The sequence below is a fragment of the Rhea americana genome, unplaced genomic scaffold, assembly GCF_003343005.1.
Source record: "Rhea americana isolate MKP2758 unplaced genomic scaffold, rheAme1 scaffold_107, whole genome shotgun sequence".
NCBI lineage: Eukaryota > Metazoa > Chordata > Aves > Rheiformes > Rheidae > Rhea > Rhea americana.
In genome coordinates, this window is record NW_028185117.1 from 306,868 (window position 1) to 319,495 (window position 12,628).

At 43.0% G+C, this 12,628-nt stretch overlaps 1 protein-coding gene across 5 annotated transcripts in view; it reads left to right on the forward strand.

The window, feature by feature from the left end:
* Positions 1-12,628, forward strand: part of LOC146601235 (transmembrane protease serine 11E-like) — a 42,558-nt gene that overhangs the window by 20,100 nt on the left and 9,830 nt on the right. For 2 of the 5 annotated variants that reach the window (XM_085310073.1, XM_085310082.1), the window contains exons 2-5: positions 325-402; positions 846-1,373; positions 5,114-5,263; positions 6,442-6,645. In XM_085310073.1, coding sequence (XP_085166199.1) covers positions 6,562-6,645 — 84 coding nt within the window. In that variant the 5' untranslated portion in view covers positions 325-402; positions 846-1,373; positions 5,114-5,263; positions 6,442-6,561. Of the gene's footprint in view, positions 1-324; positions 403-845; positions 1,374-1,484; positions 1,541-2,821; positions 2,866-5,113; positions 5,264-6,441; positions 6,646-12,628 lie in introns of those variants that run through there. The other 3 variants (XM_085310063.1, XM_085310091.1, XM_085310099.1) reach the window with 3 other exon arrangements.

The following is a 12,628-nucleotide window of genomic DNA, read 5'->3' on the forward strand; positions in this document are numbered from 1 at the left end:
TCAAGCAAGTTTTGGCTTGAATTAAGCAAACTATTAATTAAAAAACAACAGCAAATCCCCTGGCAGCCTTTATCAAACACAGCCCTGCAATGGTCTCAGTTGCAACAGCACTACTAAGAAAGAAACAAAAAGCAAATGCAGATTCTTGTACATTGAAAGCTCTTGTTTTCTGAAGTTTAGCAGTTAACCTAATAAAAGATACTTRCTCAAGAAAATCAGAAAGAAAAGGGAGGGTATAGTAGCAATGTCTGCCAGTGATTTTACAGGCATAATACAGGATATTAATATCTTCTAGAAAACTGACTTGGAGATTCTGTTTTTCAGGAGCTGGGTTTTGACTGCTGGATATGGATTTGGAGCTGACGACAGGTGCTGTGAGCGTTCAGCACCTACCGTGCAAAGGTATTGTGCCCTCATAGCCCAGGCTAGGAGTTGGGCCGAGGGACAGGAGTGCTGTTCAGTGCATGGCTCCTTAGGTACGCTACGTTCCTGGCTGCCATTTTATGTTTAGTGAGATTTGTCTAACTGAAGTCTATCCCTGGACATTCCACATCTTTAAAAATGGCCTGCTTTTAGATATTTAGTTTTTAAGAATTGTGACTTAGAAGCCTGATTTAGAGTTAAGAATTTTKGGGTGAAATATTTTAAATATTGCTAATGTGTAGAAAGATATCTGTATGTGACTATAAGTAAAAGCAAAAGCTGTCATCTTTGGAGCTGTGCTTGTAAAGAGTAATAATAGAGCTTTATACCGAAGTCACAACCTTTTGTGACTTTGGTAAATAGACTTGGGCTTTCACCATCCAATTTTCACAGCCCATAGACAACCTTTTTTTGTTTCCCAGAGGTGTCTGCAGAGAGYGACTGTGAAAGAGTCACAAAACACTGTCTTGGAGATTGGAATCTCAAACTTGTGGCCCCGAAGATAGGAGGAAGGAAGGGGATGTGTGTGAGATGCTGCACCAGAAGGTAGTACAGCCGGTTAGACACTAAGAGTAGTGGCCTATATGTGTTTTCTCCCAGGTTAGAGAAGGTGTCTGGGCTATGGAGCTTGCTCAAGATTTTCTGATTATGTCCTGAGACTGTTGGAAAGGAGCTGGCCTGAGCCAGGATCCAGAGACCAGTATGTATGAGCAGACCCTAGCCACATTAATAAAGCAGTGATGTCCTCTCAGGAGCTTTTTATCCCAATATGAAATTAGGAATGATGTGGATAAAGTGGCTTTTGTGGTTTCTTGGCAGGTAACTTGGTAACTGGATGCTCTTGTAGAAAAAGAGATGAAGRCCATGCTTAGCTCGTTGATGACTGAAGAACTGACATCATCCTGCTGTCCAAATGCGAAAGTAAATACCATTTCCTGCTTTGACTTCAGGTAAGTGCCTGCTGTATCCTGTGCCTCACTTGACAAGTTTGGGGGCATTTAGGGAAAACAAGGTGCATGTCTGAACTTGCTTTGTAAAGGGAAGGTGGCAAATTTGACTTCTGGGAGGCACCTGAAAAGTTATGGCTTTTGTGACACCACTTAGCTTCTTTTAGATAGTAAGAATGCCATTTGGCTTTTCTGGGGCCACAACCCCTTTTTGCAGCCTAAAAGCATGGTTCTTGAGGCCTTGTGTGCTCTCTCCTGCCATCAGCTTAAAGGATTTCTCTAGCCAGGAATGGCTATCTGCTGTAAAATGCAAGTTTCCCCTGCAACCCAAGCTGAATGAACTATGGATTGCTGAGAAACTTAGTAGCTTGGCTCTTCTGACGTGATGACTGTCTTAACATCCTTACCTGCCTGAAGAGCAAAAAGACCAATACATCCTTCCTGTGGCTAGTCAGTTAGCTAGGCAGGGCAGACCATGTTTTGTTCAGGAGAGGGGGAGAAACATTAATTYTAAACTGAAATTTATTACTTCACAGAATTAACAGTACTTCATTATTAAGAAAGAATTCCTGGCAGCAAAATGAACAGAGCATCATGGGGCAGCCAATGGAGGGCACCTAGGGAAAACTGTGTAAGGACTTTTCTTCCATTATATTCGCTCATACCATTTTTAAACTACAAAACGTGACATTTTGCATACCTTGCGGGAAGCGGTCCCATACCTTGCCTGTTCACTATATGGCAGAATCTTCCTGGTTATGTTTTAAACCTGCTAGTCATGTTTGAAGCTCCCAAGTTCTTGTTGTTAGAAGAAACAATGAATAGTCATTCTCTGTTCACCTCTTCAGTTTCCACATGTTACTTAGACCTCATTCCTCTCCCTCTGTACCTTTTTCAAGTTGCAGAATCCTAGTCCCTTCAGTCAGCCCGTATGCAGAAACTATTCTGTTCCTTCAGTCAGCTGTGTTGTCTTTTTTGAGACCTTTTACAATTCAACTCCTCTGTATTTGTTTTGAGTTGGAGAAATAGGGGACCAGAACTTCCTGCAGTATTTAAGATATAAGTGTGCTGTGGATTAATTTTGTGACATAAGATTTTTTTCCACTTGTTTATTCCATTTCCAAGTAATTCCTAGGCTATCTCTTGGGTTTTTTTTACTGCTGCTGAATTGATATTTGCATAGGACTCTGCCTCAGTCTTACTTCTGAAAAGATTAACCAACTCAACACCTATTGCTTTGTAAGGTTAGGACTCTCTTCTGTATGTGTGGCACTTCACACCTACCTATTCCCATGTTCATCTGTTTCATCATACAGTCCCTCAATATTATGTTTCTGCAGCTTGTTGTGTTTAATTTTCCTTTTCACTGCTATGAGTTGATAGTTGTTATGGGGAAAATAATCATCTCACTGATTACTTCTCTTTTCTAGACCGTTTATGAGTCTACAGAATAGCAGAGATTCCTGTGAGATCATGATCTGGCTTCACCAAAAATGTAATCATTTATTTCTTTTCTCCAATTGCTCTCTTTTTAACCAGTTTTCCATCTTAAGCCTTCTTATCCCATGGCAGCTCAGTTCCTTTAAGAGGCTTTTGTGAGAGACCTTGTTTAATATCTTTTGAAAATCTGAGTAGGCAATATCAGTCAGACCTCCCTTGTGCTTTGGCTGGTTGACTCACTCAGGAATTTAGGTAGGTTTGTGAGGCGGGACAAAGGCTGTGATGATTCTATCCCATGTAGCATATTTATGGAAATACCTGCTATTTCTATTATTAAGAATCACTTGTACTAATTTCGTTGGCAAAGAGAGCATACTTCATTGTCAGAGGTTCTCCACATTTGGTCTAGAACATTTTTTGAAAGACTTTGCTCAGTCCTCTGGGAGATAAAGTAGTGTTAGGTGAGAGGTTGAATGCCATTGTCAGTCATCCTGTTTTTCCATCTTTCACCCTGGGTGAGTACTGCCTGGGCTCAGTCAGTTGTTACTGTTCATTTTGTTCTTGGCTTTCCCCTCGTTGTCTCATCTAATACTTCAGATCAGCTTGATGGTTCTACTTTGAGCTTGCCTAGCTGGGTTTTTGCAGTTCCTCTGCATGAATTTATAATCCTTTCCATTTTTCAGCTTTTCTGAAGTATGCTTTCTTTTTCCTCTACGTGTGTGTGTGTTTTTTTTTTTTTTTTTTTTTTTTTTTTTTTTTCCCGGGCTTTCTCAAGGCTTTTTTCTTTGATAGATAGGATGTTTGATCTGAGACTAACACAATATCTTTAAATAGTCTCTCTGTGTTTCCTGAACACCAGTTCTTCAAGGCGCCCCTTTTATGTTCTTATTGATTTACTTTTCCACTTTTATGTGGTGGTTCTTCTTAAGATTGAGCATGGTAGTAGTGGTTACTGTGACTTTGGGTCTCCCTGTAAAAATATGGTTCTAGTTCAGATATTTGGTAATAATACCATAAACTTATCCTGCATGCTTGTCAGGACTGAAACAAGAGTTGCTTCTTATCTTCTGGGTTCCCTGACTACCAGTTCCTGAATCAGTCACTATCAGTATGTAGAAATCTAGTATTATCTCAGTACTCAATGTCAAGTTTTCACATGTTACCTGAGAGTAATTGAAATAATTGGCAATAATTGTGCCCTGATATTTCACCATTCCAGTGTCTTCCTGCCACTGAGTTTCCTTTATGCCTATTGTGTCCACGTCGTTGTTTAAGTTAAGCTTTCTGGGTGTGCACCACCATRTTTCTTAGCCAATTTTGTAAAACATGAAAACTGCTGCTTTGGCTTTGTTTCTCTGTCCTGCTTGGGGCTCTTTTTTGACTTCAGTTTCCTACTTGATTTTTGCTGACTTCTGTCCTATTCTGTACTCGAGGATGTGGCATCTACCTTAAGACTCAGAATAGTGCATCATCTGTGCTGGCCGACTCTCCAACTTTTTAATCTAAAGCTCTGTGTGGTCTTTCTGATGTGARGTGCAGATGTTGTTTCCCCTCTCAGTTCAGGTGAAATCTGTCCTTCGTTAGGGTCGTGCTACACCAGAAAATTCCCCAGTCCCTGCTGAATCTGAACCTCTTTCCCTAGAATCATAGAATCCGTAAGATTGGAAGGGACCTCTGGAGATCATCTAGTCCAACCCCCCTGCTCAAGCAGGGTCACCTAGAGGATGTTAAGGTTGCGTCCAGGCGGGCTTTGAGTATCTCCAGAAATTCAGATTATCTCCCTGACACTGTTGCTTTAGTCGCACATTGAGATTTTGCCTCTCTACCAGCTGCAACCTGTGTTACGATAGGGGTCCTGGTCTTGCTACCTGATATGCTATGTTCTGCCTCCAGAATCTCTCTATTTCCATTACTATTGTCTGTGTACTCACATGGACTACAACTGCTGGCTGCTCAGCAATGTTTCACAACTTGCCCAGCTTCCTTGTGAGGTTCATTAGTTTTAGACTAGAATGCACATAATACACGAGCCAAACCAGTTAGGTACCTGGTAACTGAATCACCAATGGCTATTGCCTATTCTTCCTTCCTGCTGGGATTTCTGCCCCAGGGAAGTATTGGCAGCAAAAGAAGATTTATAGTAACTTTCTACAAAGAAGTACCTGTAACCTGGATTATTACATCCTTCACCAGTTTGATGCCTTTCTTTCATAAAACTAGGTCTAGAACAGCTTTTCTGTGCCCCTGAAAGCCTCCTCAGTTGCCCTCTCTATTTCAGCAGCACTGGATTGTTTTATCTGCAGGTGAGACTGTTCAGGGATTCCCATGAAGCCTCTATGTTATGGTGCATTTTCCATCTGTGCTGTGATAAAGTCGAAAGGATGGGTTCCCTYTCAGAGAATTGTGAGCTGCCTGGAATGAATGAGTATCCACACCACCTACATGCTGGCCAGGTAATTGTATGACGCTTGATGCATTACCCTCCAAAATTCTCACCCTCTAGCAAGGCTTCTGCCTGCATTTCTCTTACGTAGCTGGCCTGACTCAATAGAAGTGTGCCTTTATGGGAGAGCAATGTAGCTTTCAGTTAAAGTATTGAGAAGCAGTTACATAATATGTGTTAGTAGCAACTGTATTTGTAGTGTTTCAGAAAATATTATCCTGAAACCTTGACTGAACCCAAATAATGAGAAGCTGAGGCTCGTCTTTGGCACGTGTTCCATTCAAAAGAAGCAGACCTTCTCTGAAAGACGGTGTTCCTGTTAGGTGGGTATGGACTGAACATGGCCTGAGAGGAAGAGATCCAGCCATGTAAGATGTGCTTGGAGCAATGTATTTCTCAACTGGCAAGCCCTGGACTAGAGAGGCCTCGAGTGAGGACAATTCAAGATGGAGGGGAAGACTCTCCTAGGTATTAGAAACTTCAGTGCACTAAAACATCTCTGATGTTCTGTACTCCTTACATGCCTTCCACAACAAAGCTCCTTGTATGTATCTCTACCTTAGAGTAAATTTAGGGGAACTGTGAAACTTAAATTTGAAAAAAGAGTTGCCAACCAGAAAAGACTGAGAAATGCTGCCTTAGGCTCAAGTTTGTGCTTGGGTTAATTGACTTACCAGTTAATTTGCTCTAACTAGCACAGATAGTTATGTTCATCTAGACAACCTATAAATATTACTTGTGTCACAAATTTTTGACCTAGAAGAATTTTTCCTGGGCAGAAATAGCTGCGTCTGTGTGGGCACAATCAAAACTGTCTCTCAGAGAGTTAAATCAGAATCATAAACTTGAATATGCTGTTAGGGAGAAGCTTTTGTCTGGCCAAACTGCGCAGTTAGTGAAGTTCAACGTGGTTTAGAGGCTGAAGCTGCGTTGACGTGTATCAGCTCCACATCTGACCTGGGACTGAACGTGGTCTCTTCAGTGTATGCAAATTTTCTGCATTGGTCCTGCCCATAACTTCTGATTTGTTTTTAATTGTACTAAAGAAGGAAATAAACTTGGCCTTGCAAAATTGTCATAGCTCTTCTGATTTGGGGTGTTGCAGGGTGTAGTTAATACTCTGAAAAGGCTTTGGGATTCCTGGATGAAAGGTAAGATGAAAGAAGCGTACTGTTGTTATTGTTTTAGGGGAGGAATCATGCTACTGGATAAGCCTTTGTCACTGAGACTTGCTGGACTCGTTTGTTCTGACTTGCCTATGACTCCTTGCTTTCCTAATTTGGGCGATAAAGTCTCAAGTCTGCTGAGATGCTCTACATTGTGTTCGGCGCTCRGGACAGCACATCTTCCAGGCAGAAGAGCTCCTCGCTGACCTCTTGCTGGTACCCAGGGGTGAGTGCAATGGAGTCATCTGACTTGTTGCTTGGCAGCTTGGATGGTGTAATGTGGATTTGTAGGGCAGTTTCTAGGCTTTGAGTGGGGAGCGAGGAGAACAGCACTAACTCACACTATGCGTATGATCTGGGCTGCTTTCTGAATGTTGCTAATCCTTCTGACTGTCTTTTCACCCAAAACATTTGTCATTCAAGAATTCCCTGGACTCTTCCACAGCAAGATACAGTGACAAATCAAGGTGGTTTCTGGACCCCAAGGTTGAAAGGGAGGCCAGGTGAGGGTCCTCTTACTGCCTCCTCACTGATGTGCCGCTTGTGCTGCCCCATTTAGGGTGTGCTGCAGGGAAGACAACTGAGGCTCACAGCATGGTGCATTAGGTGAGTGGGGTAAAGCAGTAAAAGTAGCTGCTTCTGCTCATGTTAATTTTCAGTGGGACTTTTTATGCAGCCAGCAAAGTGTTAATCTGTGCAGGATCTGCTTGGAGTCATACCAAATCTGGCACCAGACCATTTCACCCACCCAATCTTGGAATGAAAGTTAGACTGAAGAAACCAGGCAGATTTTAGCTGGTTGTCTAGAATCTCACTCCAGATTTCAACCTGTCAGAGGAGGGAGGCAGAGCATTTTTCAGAAGCTGAAAAGCAGAGGCCTATTGCTATATTCTAGGACTGATGTACTAACAGAATAAGGCATTAATCTATGACCAACCCATCTGGAAGTGAAAGTCTAAAGAGTAGAAGAGGATGTAGAAGTTGCAAAACCCTATCCTAAACTGGTAGCAATTAGTGGCCAAATACTTAATATTTCCCTTAAACTGGGATGGCTTCTCCCCCCCTCAAGCAGGTTATAGTGTCCTTATGTAGTGATCAGCCCTGCTAATTCCTCTAAAGATTGTTGCAGAACAGGAGACTCTGAGATGTTGATTGGGGCAATAGACTGTAGAAAGACTGTTTTTTAAGCAAAATTTTTATTGTTGGCTTTACAGAACAGATTCTTAGAGTAAGATGGTTGCAGAATGGTGTGTGGTGAATGTGCTGGAAGAGTGGAGAAGAAGCGTTAGGGCAGTGGGATCACTTGCAATGCTTGTGAGATGCAAGATGAGAGTGGAATCTGTCTTGCTTGCATGGCCCTGTGTTTTTGCTATAGGACTCCAGGGTTAGCTAGATGTGCTTAGACTGCTGCCATTCCCAGCCACCCTGCCAACTTTGGTAGCTTCAGGGATGGAGTCTGGATTTTCAAATTGCATCCACCAGATGCAATTCAGCAGATTATTCAGTTGTCTCACAAGTAGGTCCCATTCCTAGGAAGAGTGATTGTAAAGATGCGTCTGAATTGATGTTAGAATGGGAAGTGAAGCATGACTTGAAGCCTGGAGAGACCCTGCTCAGTAGAGCTCCCCACGGGCACACAGCCCCCTTGCTCTGCTGAATGCCTGTGCAGCCCATGGTCTGCCTCTGTGCGTCTCTGGAGATCAGCATGATATCTGTGGTTAGGGGTCGGGCTAAATTAATCACAGAAAGACAGCAGCGGATAAGGCAGCATAAGAAAAGAGGTTGCACGTTTCCTTCTGCGCAGAGCTTGGCAAAATGCTTCCAGCAAATACTTTGTTGGTGCCAAAAAATGTAGTTTGGATCAGTCTAAAATTGCTGGCAAATTTAGGTCAGAGCTACTATAAGAGCTTAACTTGAAAAGCCAAAAGCTGGTAAGGGCAGATTTCCAAAATAGAACAGGGTGGTTATTTGTGGTGTACACAGTGGCTAGGGCCCTTTTCCAGGGCACATGTGACATAGTTTTTCTTCCCCTGTCTGAACAACCATTTCACGAAGATCATTGAGGCTTTTGACATAAAGTGATGGAGAGAAGTTTAGTATAGTGAATCAAATCCAGTCTGGCAGAGGTGGGAGCTGACCTTGAAGCATTCACATTGTGAATGAGGGTGGTGACCTTTAGGGATTTTGGTACAGGGTGAGAGAGGAGTATTCTGCTTCTGTGTATTCTGCTCATCTTTTTGATTTTGCGTAAACCTTCCAACTGGAAGCTAAAGAGTTTGTTCTGGGTTCATCAGAAATCCAACTTGAGATGCTATCGGTTCACTCCATATTCATTTCACAAGGAAACCCAGAAAATTCTAGCTGCATTCAAATTTTAATATGAATTTTATTCCTAATGCACCAGTAAGTATTAACCTGGCTTTATTTTATTGCTGTATTTCACTTATTTTTGAGATTTCCTGCTTATTTTCTTTGTCAAGGCTTTTTTTCTTTTAAAGAAAACTTGTATTATGTTTAACATAATTATGTTCTACGTAAACATAGCTATTTCCAAAATAGTTCATTTTGAAAGGTCAAAGTGAAGCTTAGCAGTAATATTTTTTTTTCAATGTGAAATAACCTTTCAGTGATCAAAATGCATTCTTTAGCTCAGCCAAGGGATTATAAAATAGGAGACTGATAGTTTGCCTTTCCAGACCCACCTGAACAGTGATAAGACATTTCTTAGATGCTCCTGTCCCTGTGGGTTGTCCTCGGCTCCTTGAGAATGAAGCTTGTTTGAATGAGAACAGTGATTGCCGGAGGAGGTCTGTGGTTCATTCATAGACTCACCAAGACAAGTAGTTTTGCATCAAACTAAAATATCTTGGACTTGAAGCATTCTGCTCGCTGCAGACTGACAGCTGCCAGGCACCAACTGGGAGAGGTAGTTTTCTAAGTGGAGCAGACTCAGCCTTCAAGGTCTCCTAATGGAAAGTGGCTTCTGATGTCTTGTTAACATTTGTTCTTGAGGAATGAAGGCTATTCTCCTCCTCCTCCTCCTCCTCCTCCTCTTCCTCCACCTTACAGGAGTGTCATACTGGAGGATGAATGTGTTGGTGTTACCTGAATTCCTCTGTATGCTCCGCTGAAAGCAAATTGGCAGGTTACTGGAGTCAGCTCTCATACTCTGTTTAAAAGTCAGAGTGGTATAAAGAAGAGATGCATCCCTACGGGCAAAGGGGATCTGATGCTCTCTGCCTTCATCAGCAGCATGTAGGACGAATGCTTCCATGACCAGGGACTGCTCCTGGGGGGAGCAATGTTTTTGGTGAGTGAGCTGGAGCAACAGACGGCATTGCCCGGAGCTGACATCCAGGCAGAAGTGCAGAGAAGGCCATGCACAAGTCCCATACCTAAACGGGGTATCCCTCTGCCACTGAAATGTTTAATGAGGGAGCTGGATGTCCAAGGCACAAGAATCCCTGTCTGTGTTGATTATTCCAGTAAAACACGATAATCCTGCTGTCTGTGACTTACTAACAAAAAGGCTATGGGAGTGAAGGAACCGGCTGTCTGCTATTGGAAATGTTTGCTACTCTAACACCAATAATACATGCTTGGCATTGCCTGCCCTCAAACTATCCTTTCAGAGAGCAAAGGATAGTTGTTGTGTGGTCAAACACGGCCATCTCTTCCCTGCTCTCAAGCCAATTACTGGAACGGTAGCAGAATACTGAGGTTTTTCTGTACAGCTTAAAAACATGAGAGTTTTCCTAAGCCCTCTGCATGGCTGGTGACTAGCATGTTTGATAAAGAAGGGAACAGAAAATTGGGGACTGCTGAGCTGGATTCTGTGCTCATGCAGCACAACTGAAGGATTTATATGGGCAGTTGTATGCTATTGGAGACCTGGCACTTGCCCTGCACGAGGGAGTTCTCTTCTGGTAATGATCTTTGCAAGACTGGAGTTTCTCAGAACTTCCTGATAAAGGGAGGAAAGGTGGATAGGGAAGTATGGGGTTTGAAGATGTATGTGGGATATACAAATAAATTCTGTGCAACTATTTGGAAAGACTTCCTTTAAGCTGTTTTTCTAAATTCTTTTAAAGCAAAATCAGCATCAGAATTGGAAAAAGTATTTGATTCCTTGTCTCCCATGTTTCCATTTCTCCCAGTGCTTCAGTGGTTTCTAACATATCCATTACCCCTGGTTCTGCCCCATGATGCCTGTGGAGAGCAGGCAGTTGTGCAATGCTGGAGGGGGGGAAAGGATTTGTGCTGTCCGTTTGGTCCATGAAAGGAAATAGAGACAGGCTGCGGTGCAGGACAGCCCCTGGCAGAGCACAAGTCCTGCAGGCAACCAGACATCTGTTTATTCAAGAGCTTGTTTTAAAGTTTTGTAGCTTGGGCATAAGGCTGTATCTCCAGTTCAGAAAAACTGGTGGTTATGAAATGAGAGTACACTTGCATAGGTATCTGCAGAGTTGGCTGTATGCCATCAGGGCTGCGCTGCATGCTGCCGGTGGCGAGAGCAAAGGAGGGATGTTGCTCTGATGCTATTCAGGCATGAGATGTACTRCAATTTGGAAGAGGAAAAAGTGAATCATGAGATGAGGATGGGGATGTCCAAGGGGAGACTACAGGGTAGTGAAGAAACAGAGGCAGGGCAGTCCTAGAAGTCTCKGATTTTTGTCTTCATCTTTTGGAGCCTCTGAGGTCATCGATAATGTACATCGTAAAGGTCTGGATGGGCAGATGTCAAGGTCTCCATGGAACCAGTTCAACTCCGGCATCTGCATGTCATATGCTCACTGCAACCTGCAGTCTCCAAAGAAGTCTCAGGCAGTCTGGGTTTGAAACTGCTCTTCAGAGTCTGCTTTGCAGAACCTCCTTGCTATCAGAGAACAGAGCCAATCTAGCGGGGAGAGGATTACCTTTGGGGAAAACTTGGACTATGCATTGTCAGAACAGACCTTTTCCAAACGAAGCAAGCACAGCAAAAGGAAAGGAACCAATCTTGTCCCTAGACTGCACTGCTGAAGCAGAAAGCTTGATCCTGACCACCTGTACTGTATATTCCTGTACCCAGCAGTGACCTATGGTTGCAGTACTTGCCAAAGCTACCTTGTTCAACTTTTCACTTCCAGTACACCACCAGCTTGAGAACATTAAAACTTTCCTGTTTCTCTTCTTAAGCAGAGGACTAGGATGCCTGATAGTCCTCCTATTAGGCTAAAATAAGCTTTCCTTGGCACTGTTGTTCTCTGGACAGAGTGTACAACGCCACTCATTCTCCCACTGCTTCATTTTCTTCTGCTGTTTTGGGTTCACGTGTCATACCATCTTCGCTGCCCGTCTACCCCCTTGGCTCGTCTTGGGCTGCCAGCCTTCTGGTGTCAGCCTACTCTGCCTGCTCAAGTTCTGCCTCTTCCAGCCCCCATCTTTTGAGCTTCAAGTCCATGCTTGAGCCAAGTTCCTGGCCCTTTCACAGGCCTCTTACTGGCTTTTAGCAAGTCAATGAGTCTGGCGCTTGTTGCCATATCATGTTATGTGCATGTAGTTGTTTCTCTCTTTTTTTTTTTAAATTGTCTGGCAGGAGACAGGGTAATGTCTAGCAATATATGTATCATGTTGATATGATGAAGCCCAGATATTATTGGAGACTGCTAAATGTTGCTACTTGGGCTAACCAAAAATAACTCAAAACTGTTCTGCACAGCATGTCTGGTAGTGTAGAATATCTTTGGTGCAGAAGTTGTTTAATCAGTCATGAAACATTAGACTTAAGTTTCAATTTAAATATCTGCTTGGGCAGTCAGCTGCACTAGAAATCTGTGTAATATTTCTTGATGAGAAATTGCCTCTACTTAGCACTGTTGGTCTGTCTTCCTCTAGGCTTTTCTCAGAGGTATGTGAGATGCGATGAGGGGAAGTAGGAACAAGGGAAATTCAGACTAAACATAGGGGAAAAAAAAATTTTGCCACAGATGGTGGTCAGATGCTGGACCAGGGCCCTAGAGAGGCTGCAGGTTTTTCATTCTTGGAGATATTCAAAACTTGATCAATAAAGCCTGGAGCAACTTGTTCTAGGAGATCCTTCTTTGAGCAGGAGGCCAGATCCTGAGCTCCAGAGGGTCCTTCTACCCTGTGAGTCTGTGTCAGGAGGGCTAAGGGAAGTGCATCAGGTATGGTTTGGTTCAAGACTTGGCACTGTTTGTGACAAAGTT